This window comes from Carassius carassius, chromosome 22 (genome assembly GCF_963082965.1).
Source record: "Carassius carassius chromosome 22, fCarCar2.1, whole genome shotgun sequence".
Lineage (NCBI taxonomy): Eukaryota > Metazoa > Chordata > Actinopteri > Cypriniformes > Cyprinidae > Carassius > Carassius carassius.
This window is the reverse complement of record NC_081776.1, coordinates 6,545,379-6,561,995: the sequence shown is the minus strand read 5'-3', so window position 1 is coordinate 6,561,995 and position 16,617 is coordinate 6,545,379. Positions and strand designations below refer to the sequence as shown.

Sequence of the window (16,617 nt, the reverse complement as noted above, 5' to 3'; positions counted from 1 at the left end):
GGCAGGGATTTATTATACAGACAGGGATTTTTTTTTTTTTTTTTTTTTTTTTTTTATTAAACAAACACAAAACAAAGTAACAAATCGCCCGACATACAACAAATATAAACACAAAAGTATACATAACATAACAAGGCATTCTACAGTGAACAGAAATGTGCAACAGGACCAGAAGAGTAATAGATCATCTGAAGGCACTATATCATACCAAACCTCAGAATATCAGAAATAGAGGCATTTATGCTGTCCAAATAAGGTGTCCAAGTGCGAGTAAAAGTATCAGTCGTAGAGTGAATAAAAGATGTTAGGAGTTCCAGAGGAGTAGTCTCTCTAATAACTGAATGCCATCCCTTTATAGAGGGGGGTTTATCGCTGATCCACGACAAAAGTAAATTCTTCCTGGCAGCAAAAGTTAACAGGTCAAAAAGACGTCTTTTATGCTTATTAGAAATAAGCTTACATGGGAAACCCAGGAGAAGAGACAAAGGGTCAGGATCCAAGGCCAAACCTAAGATATTATTCAATTGAGCTATGATTCTGGACCAGTAGGTCTGGATAACATGACAATCCCATACACAGTGAATATAATCTCCTATGTTAGATTTACATTTGGGGCAGAGTGGTGAGTGAGCGGAGTTGAACTTGTGTCTTAGAAGAGGCGTAATGTGTATTCTGTGGAGAATCCTAAGCTGAATGGCTCTTACTCTATTGCAAACTGAAAGCCTATTGGCTAGAGACCAAACCATCTCCCAATCATTCTCCGAGATAACCACCCCAAGATCTCTTTCCCATGTTAATCTGAGGTGCGAGGTATTAACTGTAGAATAGGAGCATAGGGCTTTATAGAAGAAGGAGATCAACTTTTTTGTAGGAGGGTTTAAAAGCATCCTCTCAATTACTGAAAGTGAATATTTGGAAGTGAGTGTAGTATTTTTGAATATGTAATCTCTAATTTGCAAGAATCTAAAAAAATGTTGCCTAGGTAAATTATATTTTGAGGCTAAAATATCGAAAGACAATAGTGATCCCTCCTCAAATAAATCACAAATCCTACGTATACCATTAGCCAGCCAAAGGTTAAAACCAAGGTCCATAGTACTTGGCAGAAACTCTGGATTGTTCAGGATTGGCAACAGAGGAGAGGTTGTGTCGATCTTGTCTTCTAATCTTTGAATAGCACGCCATGCCTTAAGAGTATTACATACTAAAGGGTTATCACACATAGCTCTCCTCAGCTTAGAATCACGGATAAATAGTAAGTTTTGCAAAGGGCATTTAGACTGTGAAGATTCAAGATCAAGCCAAACTGATTTAGGATCTTCATTAAGCCACTCAACAATGAATCGAAGCTGGCAAGCCAACTGATACAGTTTAAAATTTGGGAGATCCAAACCACCCTTTGCACCAGGGAGCTGAAGCTTTGATAATTTCAACCTGGGTTTTCTTTTGCTCCAGATAAATGAACTTAACCACCCATTAAGCTCTTTTATAACCTTATTAGACAGTAAAATAGGAATCATCTGCATAGGGTATAGTAGCCGAGGTAGGACATTCATCTTTATCATGGCAACCCGTCCCAGCCAAGACAGAGGGAGAGTCATCCACCTGGTCAAATCATCTCTGATTTTTTGGAGCACTGGTGTAAAATTAGCTTTGTATAATTTCCTAAAAGTAGGGGTTATATTAATACCTAAATAAATAAAACCTTCCTCGGAATATTTAAAAGGAAAAGAGGAAGGTTGATTTTGGGATTTCTTATTCCCTATAAATAGGGCAACTGATTTAGAAAAATTTATCTTGTACCCGGAAAATTGTCCAAATTCCTGAATGAGGTCAACAACCGCTGGTACAGAGGTCTTGGGGTCCGAAAGAAAGAGTAACACGTCATCTGCATATAAGGAGATTTTGTGCCGCCTACCCCCCAGAGACACCCCCAACACAGCTGCACTCTCTCTTATCCTCTGAGCAAATGGCTCCATTGCTATCGCAAAGAGCAATGGAGAGAGGGGACAGCCCTGTCTTGTACCCCGGGATAAGGAAAAATTAACAGATCTATGACCATTGGTAATAACCGCGGAAAGGGGATCTTTATAGAGTATTCTCACCCACTTAATGAAATATTCACCAATGCCAAATTTTTCCAGTGTGTAAAACAGATACGGCCACTCCACAGAATCGAAAGCTTTTTCCGCATCTAGGGATAAAATACAAGAGCTAGAGCTGAGGTTATGGGAAAGCTCAATAATGTTTAAAAGCCTCCTGACATTATGGGTGGAGCTTCTGCCTTTAAAAAACCCTGTCTGGTCTTCATGAATGATATATGGCAGAACCTTTTCCAATCTTAACGCTAAAATTTTAGATAACAATTTTAAATCTGAATTAAGTAAAGCAATTGGCCTATAGGAGCCACAATTTTCTGGGTCCTTGCCTTTTTTTAAAATGAGAGAAATATTTGCTTCGCGGAGTGAGGGGGGTAACCTGTCAGTCAAGAATGAATGATTGAGCATAGCTAAAAGAGGGTCTAGAAGCACATACTCAAATTCTTTATAGAGTTCGCATGCAAGGCCATCAGGCCCAGGAGATTTACCAGACTTCAAGCTATGGAGTGCGACTATAGCTTCCTCCCTTGAAATAGGTGCATTGAGAAGTTCCCTCTGTTCTTCTGAAACGACAGGGAGGGTTAGGCAGTCAAAGAAAGATATCATGTAGTCATGTTTTTGGGAAGAATGATGAGACTGATAAAGAACAGAGTAGAACTGTTTAAAAATATTGTTAATAATAATAGGATCAAAATAACGCACTCCCATGGGGTCTACTATAGAAGTAATAAATTGTGAGTCAGAATTGGACTTTGTTAAATATGCTAGATATTTACTTGGTTTATTACCCCATTCATATAATTTTTGCTTTGAATAACATATATTTGAATGAGACTGATAAGTTAGCAATGAATTTAAAGAGGTTCGCACAGCACTTATTTTTTCTAACAAAGTTGGGGAGGGATCGTTCAAGTAGCTACTAGTGGCAGTATTTAATTCTGACTCCAGGTGTTTCTCTTTCTCTAACTGCTTTCTTTTTTTGGTTGCAAAGTATGAAATGTCAAGGCCTCTGATGTATGCTTTAGTCGTCTCCCAGAGAAGTGAGGGATTGTTTGTAGATTCTGAGTTAATAGATAAAAATATCTTAAACTCTGAATTAAAGTATGAGAGAAATGTATCATCTTTGAGTAATAAATTATTAAATCTCCAACGTCTAACAGGTCTAAGAAACCCCCTCACACAAATATCTAGCACCACTATAGCGTGATCCGATATAACAATATCTCCTATGTTGCAGCGTGTAATTGTATGCATTATAGTCTTAGGCGCAAAAAAGTAGTCGATCCGAGAGTGACACTTATGTGGGTGAGAAAAAAAAGTGAATTTATTTTGATGCGGGTTGAGAGTGTGCCAAACATCCAAGTATTCTAAGTCATCACACAGTGCAGCAAGAGCTTTGGACTGTTTGGTGTAGAGAGAGTCCCTGGGGGGAAAGCGGTCTAATAATGAATTCAATAAACAATTAAAGTCTCCTCCAATAATACACAATCCAGATGCGCGTTCTTTAAATTCAAGAAAAGTTTTTGTAAGAAATTCTGAGGAGTAATTTGGGGGACAATATATGTTTAAAAGTGAAATTTCCTCTGCGTTCAAAGTCCCCTTAATAATGATGTATCTTCCATGTTTGTCCTTAATACTCTCTGTGACATTAAAAGGTATACTTTTACTAATTAAAATTGCTACTCCTCTACTACTTTTCGTAAAGGATGAGAAGTGAATTTGACCAACCCATTTATAATGTGTTAGATTCAAATGTTCGCTATCACTCAAATGGGTTTCTTGTAATAAAGCTACATCTATATTTTCCTTATGAAGTCGTGTGAGCACTTTACGAATTTTAATTCGCCCGTGTAAACCCCTTACGTTCCATGTACAAAGTCTTAAGTTACCAGCCATTACTTAAAGAATAGAACAGATGGTGCTCTCCCCCTTTCAAACATTTCCATATTGTCATTAGGTCCAGTAAACAGATATGCGTGTGTCAGGGCATTACAGTAAACAATAACATAAATCAGAACAAGCCAAACTGGCAACATGAAAGGAAAAAAGAAAAGCAAAAAAAGAAAGCACGGTACGGAAATAAAAAAATAGGAAAAAAGGGGCTGTTTCCCCACGTCAAAGGGAACATTCTTCATCCCAAAAACAGTCAGTTACTTCTCCAGTAGCAACGGTACAAAAAAGTACACTCAAAATACAAAAAAAAAAAGTTATCGAGATAGCCCCCGTCACTCAAAAAAAAAAAAAGAGAGAAATAGAAAATAAAGTACGCAAACTAAAACTCACGTCGCTATTAGAACTCAAGAAGCTAGATCCGCCAGGCACTCGTCTGGTCGAAATCCCAACACGGATCAGGTGCTCGTGCTGGAATTTGTATCACTCTTATCCAGGTACTGCGAGACAGCAGCCGCCGTCTCGAATACTTTAAGGGTACTTCCTATGTTGACTCGTAGCTTGGCTGGATACAGCATCGCATAGCGAGCACCCATATCTCGGAGTCGCTGCTTGACCGCGTTGAAATCCTTGCGCTTCCGTATCACTGAAGCCGAAAAATCCTGGTAGCATGATATTTTTCTGTCCTCATACTGCAAATCCCCATCCGCTGAACGTTTCCTGCAGGCATCGAGAACCCTCTGCTTGTCACCATAGTTGTGGAACCGGACAATCAGTGGCCGTGGCCTATCCTTAGCACCCGGTTTTGGAGCCAGCGTACGATGCGCCCTTTCAATCTTGATGCGACCACTCTTAGTATGCAGGCCAAGAAATTCGGGGATCCACGATTCAAGAAAGGTAACTGCATTGGTACCCTCTACCTCTTCGCGAAGGCCCAGGATTCGGATATTTCTGCGCCGGCCTCTATTTTCCAGGTCGTCGATATGTTCGGTAAGCATGGCAACTTGTTTTTCAAGAGTGAAAACGCGAGATTGCGCGTCCTCCGAAAATGCCTCAACCGCCATGATTCTCCGCTCCGCCTCATCCAATCGACCATTAACACTTTCCAGCTGCTGGGTATGATTATGCACTGTTTCTGCCAACGGGCCAAGTTTTTCATCTATTGCATTAGAGATCTTCTCAGTCATAATTTGAAGTGCTTTTGCAAGCGCCGGGCTAAGGTCAGTCTCGCTGCCAGCATCTGCCTGACTCTGTTCGGGCTCGTCGGCCGATCCCTCAACGGCCGAGTCTTTTTTCGCCGTTTTCTTAGCAGGTCTTGGCATTTTCGGCAAAGATTGCGGCCAGAAAGTCTCTAGCGACATACTACAGAAGATTTATAATTGAAATCCAGAGTTTGCGTACCTTATTAATAGAAAATAAATAAGCGTGACAGGAGCAACCTTAAACTGCTGCTACTTCCAAGCCGCCATCTTGCGCGCCCGATACAGACAGGGATTAACACCATGCAAACCACTCTCAGTTTTTTGGTCTGTCTCGCTCAAGTCCAAAAATGTTCTGACCATATTTAACAAACTCTTTCTAAATACAGTGTCTTGTTTCACTTGTTGTCTTTTAACAAATGTATCAGACACACATACACCACAAAATTAGACATAAATTCAATGAGGTAAATATATTCTCAACATAATAGAATGTGTGTGTGTGTGTGTGTGTGTGTGTGTGTGTGTGTATATACAGTGGGGCTCGAAAGTTTGGGCACCCTTTGCAGAATCTGTGAAAATGCGAGTAATTTTCAAAAAATAAGAGAGATCATACTAAATGCATGTTATATTTTATTTAGTACTGTCCTGAGTAAGATATTGTACATCTTTTGCAAAGATATTGCAAACTTTTGAACACGATGAAGATGGCCAAATTTGTCTTATTTTGTTGAAATATATTTTTTTTCCATTTAGTTCTGCCCTTCGTAAGCAACAGAAGATACTTGTATGTTTCCCGGTACACAAATAAGTACAATTTACCTTGATCTTCAAATTCCAAAAGTTTTCACCCCCAGCTCTTAATGCATCTTGTTTCCTTCTGGAGCATCATTGAATGTTTGAATCTTTTTAAATTGTTGTGTTTGAGTCCCTCAAATGTCCTTAGTCTGAAAAGATGCATCTCAAAATCATTAAGTCACTGCTGGAAAGGGTTCAAATATGCAAAGATGCTGGAAAACTGAAGAATCTGCAGGACCTTAAAGATTTTTCTGAAGAACGCTGCTCAGTTTAACTGTTCAGAACAAACAAGGGACTCATGCACAACCATCACAAAACAGAAAGACAGTCGAGGATCATCAGGTAACAGAACACAGTACTAAGACGAAGGGTTCCCAAACTTTTGAGGGGGTTATTTTAATAATTTCAGCAATTTTTTTGTCTTGTGGACTAAATGTTAATATCTTTTATGTACAATATCTTACTCAGGACAGTACTAAATAAAAAATAACATGCATTTAGTATGATCTCTCTTATTTTTTGAAAATTACTCATATTTTCACAGATTCTGCAAGGGGCGCCCAAACTTTCGAGCCTCACTGTATATATATATATATATATATATATATATATATATATATATATATATATATATATATATATATTCTACACACAGATATAATTTCATAATATCAGAACATTAAAATACAGAACATTATTTCACTCTAACATTAAAATGAAATATGATCGTATAATGGTAATTATTTTGTTGCAAATTACATACCTACAGTTTATTAAAGACAGTACAGGGATTAATGCCGTGTTCCAGGCAACCCGTGATCCGTGTTTTTCCAACCTACTACCCATGAAAGTGCACCGGATATAAAATTACAATATACTTTTGACAAATTTAACTGCATGATGTTTTAAGGACATTATCCACCTTTTTAATTTGATTGAAGTACCAAAATTAGCAGAAAAATACCCAGCCATTAAAAATGGCATGGACAGTCATTAACAGCTCCTTAACACAAAACTCACAGTATACTGAAAAGTAACGCTAAATGAACACACTATTTGACTCAGTCCAGCATCAAAACATGTCATCCACTGATATCAACCAAAATTTTTACTCATTCTGATATATTTTAAAACCATGTCACGGAGCACATTTGCAACGTACCGGTCTCGCTCAAGTCCAAAGCTGTTCTGACGAGAGTGGGACGCGATTAGACAATTCAGTCAGAGGAAGTGACATCACACAACATAAAACTCAATAAATTATTTTAAAACAAAAATACAAAGCTTCCATATAGTGCTGTGGAAACTAGTTATGATTAATTATAAATATTAAGATCTGCTGTATTTACTTGTCCTCTCAGTGTCAACTGTGTCAATTCTATGTACGTTACTTTCCTGTTTAAGGAAAATAACTTTCTTACTGTACAATACTACTCAGAGCATGTAGTTAAAATCTGACAAATAAGAGTTTATTAACTACATAAACACTGAAACTAGACTACACAAAAACTAGTCTAACATACACACACCCGCATACAGTGGGCATGGGAAAAAATGGTTAAAGCTTAAGCAGTAAAGAGAAGAGAAATAAAGACATGAAGCTATGGTACAATTTGATATTAATCAGATCTACAGCTTGAAGGAAACATCAAATTCTTATTTCAAATGCACCTTTGTAAAAGGTGCATATGATACTTAATGTATCAATTAATAAGACTAAGTGATACTTGCATGTCTTACCTGTTTGAAAAGAGTCCTGATGCATGTTGTGGCTCCAGTTGGTCTCTGCTGAAGTGAGTTGATGAAAAGACCAGTTCGAATCAGAGGATACTGATGAATGGAAAGTCAAGGCCGAAGGCCTGGCGCAAGCTTTGGGTGGTTTTTAAGGCTCTTAGCTTAGCATCTTCTCCTGGAATACCTGAATCTAAAAGAAACGCCCTGATCTGGTGATTGGTGATCTGTATAGGGTGACGATGTTACACCCTCAGGATTTGAGTGAGCCAATGAGGAATGGTACCTTTTGGAGGGAAGTTTTACAACCTTTTTTCCTCAAACATATGTTTCACATCTGGTCTTTGATGAAGAAACTATTAAAGATTCTGATAACAAAAATACCTTCCATAGGTACCAACATATAATATAAATGAACATTTAACCCATTAAAAATGCAGCCGAAAGATGCCAAACATGGCATACCTGTGACCTCTGTTAACAATAGTATGTAATTCTAAAATGTTAATTTAAAAGAGTTTGTATCAATACATAAATGAACCACTTTAAGAGGAAAAATAATGAAATTGGGTACATGTTCCTACATTTCTCAAGTGGTTATATCTAGAGGGAGATATAATTAGGATGGACTATATAATACAAGGGTACATTTGTCTGTTTCAAAGTGAATTTAGAGTGAAAACTATATTTCTTTGAGTTGTAAAACAATCTTATCTTTATGTGTGTCTTTGTTACCATGGTAACCAGAGGCCTTTTTTGAGGTCAAAGTTGCATTTCGGGGGAAGGGTGCATAGAACCTTTTGTTATATGACGGGTGTAAGGGAAACAGATCAATTTAGCTCAAAGGGAATCATTTAAGATTTTAAAGGGAATTTGAACAGAATCACTGTTTCACAGCTGATCACTGAGATGCCCTGCGATTCACCGTACGAACCGTTTAACATCAAATCTGCACTGGATATTAATATACAAAGTATAGTGAAAACACTATTAATTAGCACAGTAACAAGATCGGCAGTTTAAGACATTAACTTGTAAGCACAAAACACAAGATACTTCTCTTTTCAATATGAATAAGACTTTATTAGATAAATCTAAGACATATAAACTAATCTAACACATAAGTACACGCACTCACACATACACACAAGTTCCAGGAAGAATGAGTTTAAGAGAACGAAAATGTGGAATCCCACGTTTACAATACGTGAAATTGCATAGACATGAACAGCCATCAATCACTTAATTAACCCTCGCATTGAGTTCCTCAATGAGGTAAAAATCTATTAGATACACCAGTACAAATGTCTGGAGGAGTTACTTGCGTATCCTGTGTAAAGGGGGTTACCTTTTGTTGTCGTTGAAAGGGAGTATCCCGATGTCGCTGATTGGCTGGAAGTTAAGTAGTCGCTGAAGTGACGTCTTGGGAAGCCCGTGGTTGGGTGTTGGCTGACGATGCGGAGTTGTATGGGCTGGTTGAAGTTGAACGGGCACTCGAGGTCAAACTCAGAGATACGACGTAAAATTGACAAGACTAGGTGGGGTTTCTTCTCATCGTGGCTAAGTAGCAGCAGGCGTGCAGGCCGAAGCATGCTGGAACCGCGCTCAAAGAAAGCTAACAGTTATGACTAAAAGCATGGCTAAAAGCTAAAGCTAAAAGCAGACATGACCAATAGCAAGAGCTAAGAAGCAAAGCTAGAAGCTAAAAAAAGCTAAAATGCTAAAAGCAGGCATGACTAATAGCAAAAGCTAAAAGCAGGCATGACTAATAGCAAAAGCTAAGAAGCAAAGCTAAAAGCAGGATTTGATGGTGTCCTGAGTATTTTAACTGGCCTTTTGGCCACACCTCAAATGTTGTCTTGTTGTCTCCAATTAGATATTGTCTTAGCTCGGGGTATCATAAATCATATGTTATCTTATCAAGCACGTGGTCCGAATTTTCCCACTCTTGCAGGGTCTAATTTTGGACATGATTCCTATAACAAGAATATGATACATTTGAAAAACTGATCATAACTGATGGTCAGGACTGTTTCAAGCAAACGGATTCAAACACATACATACTAAACATGAATATGTATAAGTGAGTGAAGTGACATTCAGCCAAGTAGGGTGACCCATACTCAGAATTTGTGCTCTGCATTTAACCCATCCGAAATGCACACACACAGAGCAGTGAACACACACACACACACTATGAGCACACACCCGGAGCAGTGGGCAGCCATTTATGCTGCGGCGCCCGGGGAGCAGTTGGGGGTTCAGTGCCTTGCTCAAGGGCACCTAAGTCGTGGTATTGAAGGTGGAGAGAGAACTGTACATGCACTCCCCCCACCCACAATTCCTGCCGGCCCGGGACTCGAACTCACAACCTTTCGATTGGGAGTCCGACTCTCTAACCATTAGGCCACGACTTCCAAAAGCTATCCAGTAATTATTAAAATACATACACAATAAGTGATTATAAACATGATAGTCAAATGTGTGGGTTACATATAAATGAATATGGAGCTAAGCAATGGACTGATATTCATTTATAAGTCTTTTTGAGTTCATTAAAAGACAGTTCTTGTGCCATTCTCTGACAAAAGATGTTCTGTGGGGACAAGTGCCTGGTTGCATGAAACTCCTTAAGTGAGGGTATCCCTGAGGGAGAAAAAAATCCCTGAGGTAAGGGGTTTCATTAAGTGCGTTGCAAGAAACCTCTTAACTGTCACCCTTACCTAAGTGTTTATACTAAGTGTTTCACAGTAGTTTCTGACAACATACGACAAAGATCGCCACAGTTGCTATAGTTACTACCTCTAACAGTAAACAGAACATAACGAACCACAAAGCCAAACCCTTGCTAAAATCACACTTGTATTAATATATTTTTGCTATGGAGAGAACAAACATAACAGAAAACAAAAAAACGTAAACCAAACTGGACAGAGGACGAAAAGGCAATTATTGTTTTTGTAAGTGGTTATAATAATAATAATAATACTTTTCAGCCTTTCATCAACCATTCATCGTCTCCAAGGGATTATTACGGTCATTAAAAACACGCCTTGGTATTTCCTCCTCTTCAATTAACACTAAATCAGCCATCGTATTTTGAGTTTAAGTTGACTTAAGGGACCTGTTTTGGTCCCTTAAATTTATTAAGGTGAAATGGTCACTAAGGACTTTGTAGCAACGTTTAAGGGAACACTTAGATAATTAAGGGGAAAAACTTAATAACAGCCTTAAGTTCCTTAAGGAAACCCTTAGGGTTTTTTCTTGCAACCCAAGTTTCACTAAGGGTACCCTTAACCTTATATCTAAGGGATTTCTTAGCTTAAGGGAGTTTCATGCAACCGGGCACAGAGGTTAAAAGGTCCCCTTAAGAATTTCAGTCTGGTTCTGCTAGGTGGGGGGGAGTCAATCCAAGGATCTTGTTTATTACTCTCATGGGTTTGCATGTGGCTCTCATGGGGGAAGTTGTGGCCTAATGGTTAGAGAGTCGGTCTTGCAATTGAAAGGTTGTGAGTTCGAGTCTCGGGCCGGCAGGAATTGTAGGTGGGGGGAGTGCATGTACAGTTCTCTCTCCACCTTCAATACCACGACTGAGGTGCCTTTGAGCAAGGCACCGAACCCCCAACTGCTCCTCGGGCGCCGCAGCATAAATGGCTGCCCACTGCTCCGGGTGTGTGTTCACAGTGTGTGTGTGTGTGTTCACTGCTCTGTGTGTGTGCACTTCGGATGGGTTAAATGCAGAGCACAAATTCTGAGTATGGGTCACCATACTTGGCTGAATGTCATGTCACTTTTTTTCACTTTTCATGTGCTGGCCGGCGTTGCATCTTGATTACTTGCTGCAAATTTGACAATCTTTTCTCCGAATTGAAATTGCCAATAATTGTTCTAATGTTGTTAATGTTGAAAGCTGTTATGTGAAAGAGTTGGTTGGTTATCTTGCTTCTGACTCTGGCACTAGGAATGATTTACAACCTCCATCTGCCTTTCTGAGGAATTTGGCTCGTGTTTCAACCATAGTCCTGATCGACTCTTCAATTTGTCTGGTTCGGGTCTGATATGCTACACGGGACATTAGATATTATTTGTTAAATATAACAAATAGCTGTCTGTCTGATTGGTCCAAATGCTACATAGTCTTATAAGGTTATTAGTCATTTATGGAGAAACATGAAAATACAAATCAAATAAGTATAATTTATTTCTTGGAAAATTTAAAGTTTGCTGGAATGGTCAAACTCAAAAACTTTTTTTTGTCTTTGTGTAGTTTTTTTCTAATTTCCCCTATGTCCATATGCTTTTTTCCTTTATTTATTACTCAGAAAATATTAATGTAAGGTTGGTTGGTGGTCACAGTCGCTGTGCTGGTCGAGTGGAGGTTCATCATAGAGGTCAGTGGGGAAGAGTGTGTGATGATCACTGGGATATGGCTGATGCTGCAGTGGTGTGTAGAGAGCTGGACTGTGGAGAACCTGTAGATGCTCTGGGTGATGCTCATTTTGGACCAGGATCAGGACCAGTCTGGATGAATCACATTAGATGTACTGGATCAGAGTCCACGCTGAAGAACTGTAGATCCGTAGGATGGGCTAATGCTCACTGTAATAATTTTAATGATGCTGGAGTCATCTGCTCAGGTGAATAAGATTAATCTACAGAACAATTTGTATTTTGTTAATTGAATGTCATTTAAGAAAGATAATCTAATTTGGTGTTTATTTTGACCTTTATATATCTTAATTATGTTCTGTAATTTAGAGTAACTCTCTGAGTAACAAATTTTATTCTGCTTTGTGAGAGTCTGTCAATATTTGTAAAATATTTTTGATGTGGTGTGCAGACTTTATAACTGTTTTCTGCTTTAAAAATATAAAATAGATCATAGATATTCCAGACTTATTGATGGACATCATCTCTGCTCTGGGAGATTGGAGGTGGTTCATGGGAACACCTGGGGTTCAGTGTGTGCCACTGCCTTTGACCAGCAGGATGCAGAGGTTGTGTGTAGAGAGCTGGACTGTGGGGCTCCTGTACAGGTGCTGGGAGCAGCTGCTTTTGACAAAGGGAAAGGCCATGTTTGGTCAGAGGAGATTCAGTGCAGAGGAAATGAATCTCAGATATATTTCTGTCCGAAGCTATCTTCACAAAAACAAAACTGTTCCCATGACGATTTTGTGGGAGTTACATGTTCCGGTTGAGTATAATGTTTTTTACATTTATTTAGCATTTACATATAGAAAAAATAATAAGTAATTTACACGGTTGAAAATTCCATTTATGTTAAGGTTACACTGATCTCAGGGTAGTAAATGGTCCTGACATCTGTTCTGGTCGATTTGAACATCAGTACTTCAGTAAATGGGGCACAGTGTGCGATGCATGCTGGGATATGAGAGCTGCCAGTGTCCTCTGTAGACAGCTGAATTGTGGGATTGCTGTGTCTGTTGTGGGATCAGACTGGTTTGGAGAGGGAAGTGGTGAAATCTGGGCTGATGTGTTTGATTGTGACGGGAATGAAACAAATCTCTCAGAATGTTCCATCTCTTCGTGGAGTCGAGCTGAATGTTCTCATAGACGAGATGTTGGAGTCATCTGCTCTGGTGAGGGGATTTCATTGAAAAATAATGTTAGAAAATACTTGTATAAATTACCTTGAATTATCTTATAAAATGCCACGTCTTTCAATCAGATTCCTCTCTGGCTCTTCATAATGGTCTGGTGCGGTTGTCTGGAGAGAGACAGTGTGAGGGGGAGGTGGAAGTGTTCGTCCATCAGGTCTGGAGGAGAGTTCTGCTGGACTCCTGGAGTCTCTCTGAATCCTCTGTGGTCTGCAGACAGCTGGGCTGTGGCTCTGTGCTGAACTTCCACAGCTCCTCTTCATCCAGTCCTGAACACAGTCATGAGTGTGTGACGGGCTTCCAGTGCTCTGGGAGTGAAGCTCATCTGGGGAACTGCAGCTCTCCACAAACTCTCAACTGCAGCTCCACACAACAGCTGTCAATCACCTGCATCAGTGAGAACAACAACATCTGGGCAGATTCTTCAGTTTTTCGTGATCAATAATGTGTTTTTCTTTCTCTGAATATCAGGTCGCGGATCCATCAGGCTGGAGGGTTCTGGGGGAGAATGTGCAGGGAGGCTGGAGGTTTTTCACAGCGGCTCATGGGGGACAGTGTGTGATGACTCCTGGGATATTAAAGATGCTCATGTGGTGTGCAGACAGCTGCAGTGTGGAGTGGCCCTCAGTAACCAGCAGGTACCAGCCTGGTTTGGTCCTGGTTCTGGACCCATATGGCTGGATGAGGTGGAGTGTGAGGGGAATGAGACGTCCCTGTGGAGCTGCTCTTCTCCAGGCTGGGGAAAACATGACTGTCAACACAAGGAGGATGTAGGAGTTGTGTGCTCAGGTAAATAGTAAGCTTTAGTATGAGTACTATATTTATATAATTAAAAATTAATAAATAATAATTTCAACATGTTTAAATGCCCATAATGCCCTTTTTTGTCTTTGGTATTGTATTTTTTTATTTTATTTTTTTCATTTCCATCTAGAGTTCAAAGAGGTCAGGTTAACTGAGGGCTGTGAAGGGAATGTGGAGGTTTTCTACAATGGATCCTGGGGTAATATGTGCTACCATAAAATGGACAGAGACACAGCGAGTCTGATCTGTCAAGAGCTGAACTGTGGAAGATCTGGTGTTTTGTCTGCTTCTGCACCAAGATTGAAATCAGCTCCTAACTGGCTGGATGAAGTGAAATGTCGACCACATGACTCAAGTCTGTGGCACTGTCCATCTTTACCCTGGGGACAAAATTACTGTTATGAAGTGGCCACAGTCACTTGCTCTGGTAAAGCAGATGTGTTTTCCATTACTAAACAAAAGTATTAATTTAGTTTGCTTAAATCTTTGCATATGTGAATGCCGACCTGGATCTAGTGCATTCTCGAGGTCGGACATCCGGGACTTTTACTCCCATAATGCACTGCGCGCGCATAGCAACCGCGGCGAAGGGTAAAACAAACAAGCGCTCGCCATTAAGCAACACGAAGCGGAAGACAAACGAGCGCAGAGCTGTCGGGAAAACTGCCGAGAATCATGCCTAAAAACTGTTGTGTTGTTAGTTGCACAAACAGCAGCGTAAAGAATAACAAATTAATACCACTGCAGAGATGGCCACTCAGTTTTCTGTTGCTATGTTATGACATTGCTATGAATAATGGTCGGCAGCTCTACACTGATAAGCAACAATGAAATGCACTAGTTGTGTGGGGAATAAGATACGTTTCTGCAGTTAGTCTATTTTTGCTTTTTTGAAAAAACTGTGTCCCTCACTGACACTGTACAAGCTGTGCCACTGACAGACTGAGCTCATTACAGCCATTGTGTAACACAGTGCTTTTGAATAAACATCTTTTTTTTTTTTTATGAACATAGTTAATGTAATCGATGCTTGATGGGTATTTAAACATGACTGCAAGTGTAGGACACATGGTATGTACACATGGTGTTCATACCAGGGGATTTGATGATGTAATTGTATATGTCTGGATACTCGAGCCTGGGCCATGCCTTTGGGTTGTTCTCCCAGGACTCAGCTGGATGTCGATAGGGACAAGATTGTAACTTAAACCTACAAGCGACAGCTTTCTGTGGTACCTGGTCAATGCAGGCGCAAGTAGACTTTGTATATATTGATAAGACATTCTGTAATAGAAGAAAGAAGATCTGTATTTGTATAGCTGCTAGCGCCTTTCACATACATGTAACGTTAGCTAACGTTAGTCACAAAGCGCTTTACATGAGTGTTTTATTACATTCACTTCACTTCTCACCACCGACATACATTCGCATACACAGATATCATTCATCATTAATACAAAGTAGTCCGTTAGTATCCATAACTGACATAATCCACAACAAAACTTCTGTGAATAGATACCTTTTTGATTTTCCTCGGGCTTTGCCTTGATTGCCTTCGGTTTGTTTTACCCTTCAAACACGGCGGCGGCTTGTTGCTATGCAGGTCACATGATTTGTGAAGTAACGCCGACCAAGAGAATGGGCATTGTTGGGCTAAATGAAAGTCTGTCTTGTCCACTAAAAGTATATAGATTGAATCATAGTCTCAAGATAAAAAAAAGATACATGATTTTCTGTGAAATCTGTAAAAAAAAACTCTGCTTCCCTTTCAACCTCACAATGCATCAACCGATAGTTAGAATCAAGCCCCTGTCCTACGCTTTTTTTTTCAGATAGGCTAAGCCATTTCACTTAGCAGAATGTTTCACACTAAAGAAATGTCACTATTTCAGTTTAATTGTTACTTTAAACATTTTACCCTAGAGTATATAGTATATATTCACAGATGGAAATAAACATCAACGAGAACGGACCAAATACCATACAGGAAGAAGACTTTAAATAAGGCAGCTGACGAGGGGAAAACAGGTGGAGGAAGTTAACTAATAATGACTAATGCGCAATTAATCAAAAACCAGGAGAAAGGGAATCACAGAAATCTGAACGGGTGCATTTCCCAAAACCATATTTGCTAACTAAGTTAGTTAACAGGTTTGGGAAACGCACCCCTGACCATGACCATAACACACGGAAACTACGTCCATGTTTTCATATAGTCTATGCAATGGACACGACCACTTGTCGCTTCTGCACTAATTGCAGTAAGGCTTTCCTCTGTGTATACAAATCCTTAAAAGTACAAGCCAATCCCCCCCCCCCCAACAGTTAGACAAAATGTATGCCCCTGTCTATGTTATAGACTATAACTTGTATATAACTTCTGTATTTAATGTAAGTTAGTTGGCGATTTGATGCTTGTTGTGTTAGTCACCATAGAATTACAATTGACCATTTTTTTAAAGTGAATATTGCAGTGTT

General features: G+C 39.5%; 1 protein-coding gene across 1 annotated transcript; it reads left to right on the top strand.

Moving 5' to 3' along the window:
- Positions 1-12,143: 12,143 nt before the first annotated feature.
- On the top strand, positions 12,144-14,618 carry LOC132098555 (scavenger receptor cysteine-rich type 1 protein M130-like). Its single transcript, XM_059504629.1, has 6 exons — positions 12,144-12,354; positions 12,596-12,910; positions 13,003-13,317; positions 13,407-13,730; positions 13,807-14,124; positions 14,270-14,618. Exons 1-6 carry the CDS (start codon positions 12,144-12,146, stop codon positions 14,605-14,607), a joined length of 1,821 nt encoding a protein of 606 aa, XP_059360612.1. The 3' UTR covers positions 14,608-14,618.
- Positions 14,619-16,617: the final 1,999 nt, after the last annotated feature.

Bases quoted from the DNA above. Each gene is read 5' to 3' on its own strand.
- LOC132098555 (XM_059504629.1), top strand. From the start codon at position 12,144: ATGGCTGATGCTGCAGTGGTGTGTAGAGAGCTGGACTGTGGAGAACCT. The intron at 12,355-12,595 runs GTGAATAAGATT...AATATAAAATAG, and splicing joins TGCTGGAGTCATCTGCTCAG to ATCATAGATATTCCAGACTT. The intron at 13,318-13,406 runs GTGAGGGGATTT...TCTTTCAATCAG, and splicing joins TGTTGGAGTCATCTGCTCTG to ATTCCTCTCTGGCTCTTCAT.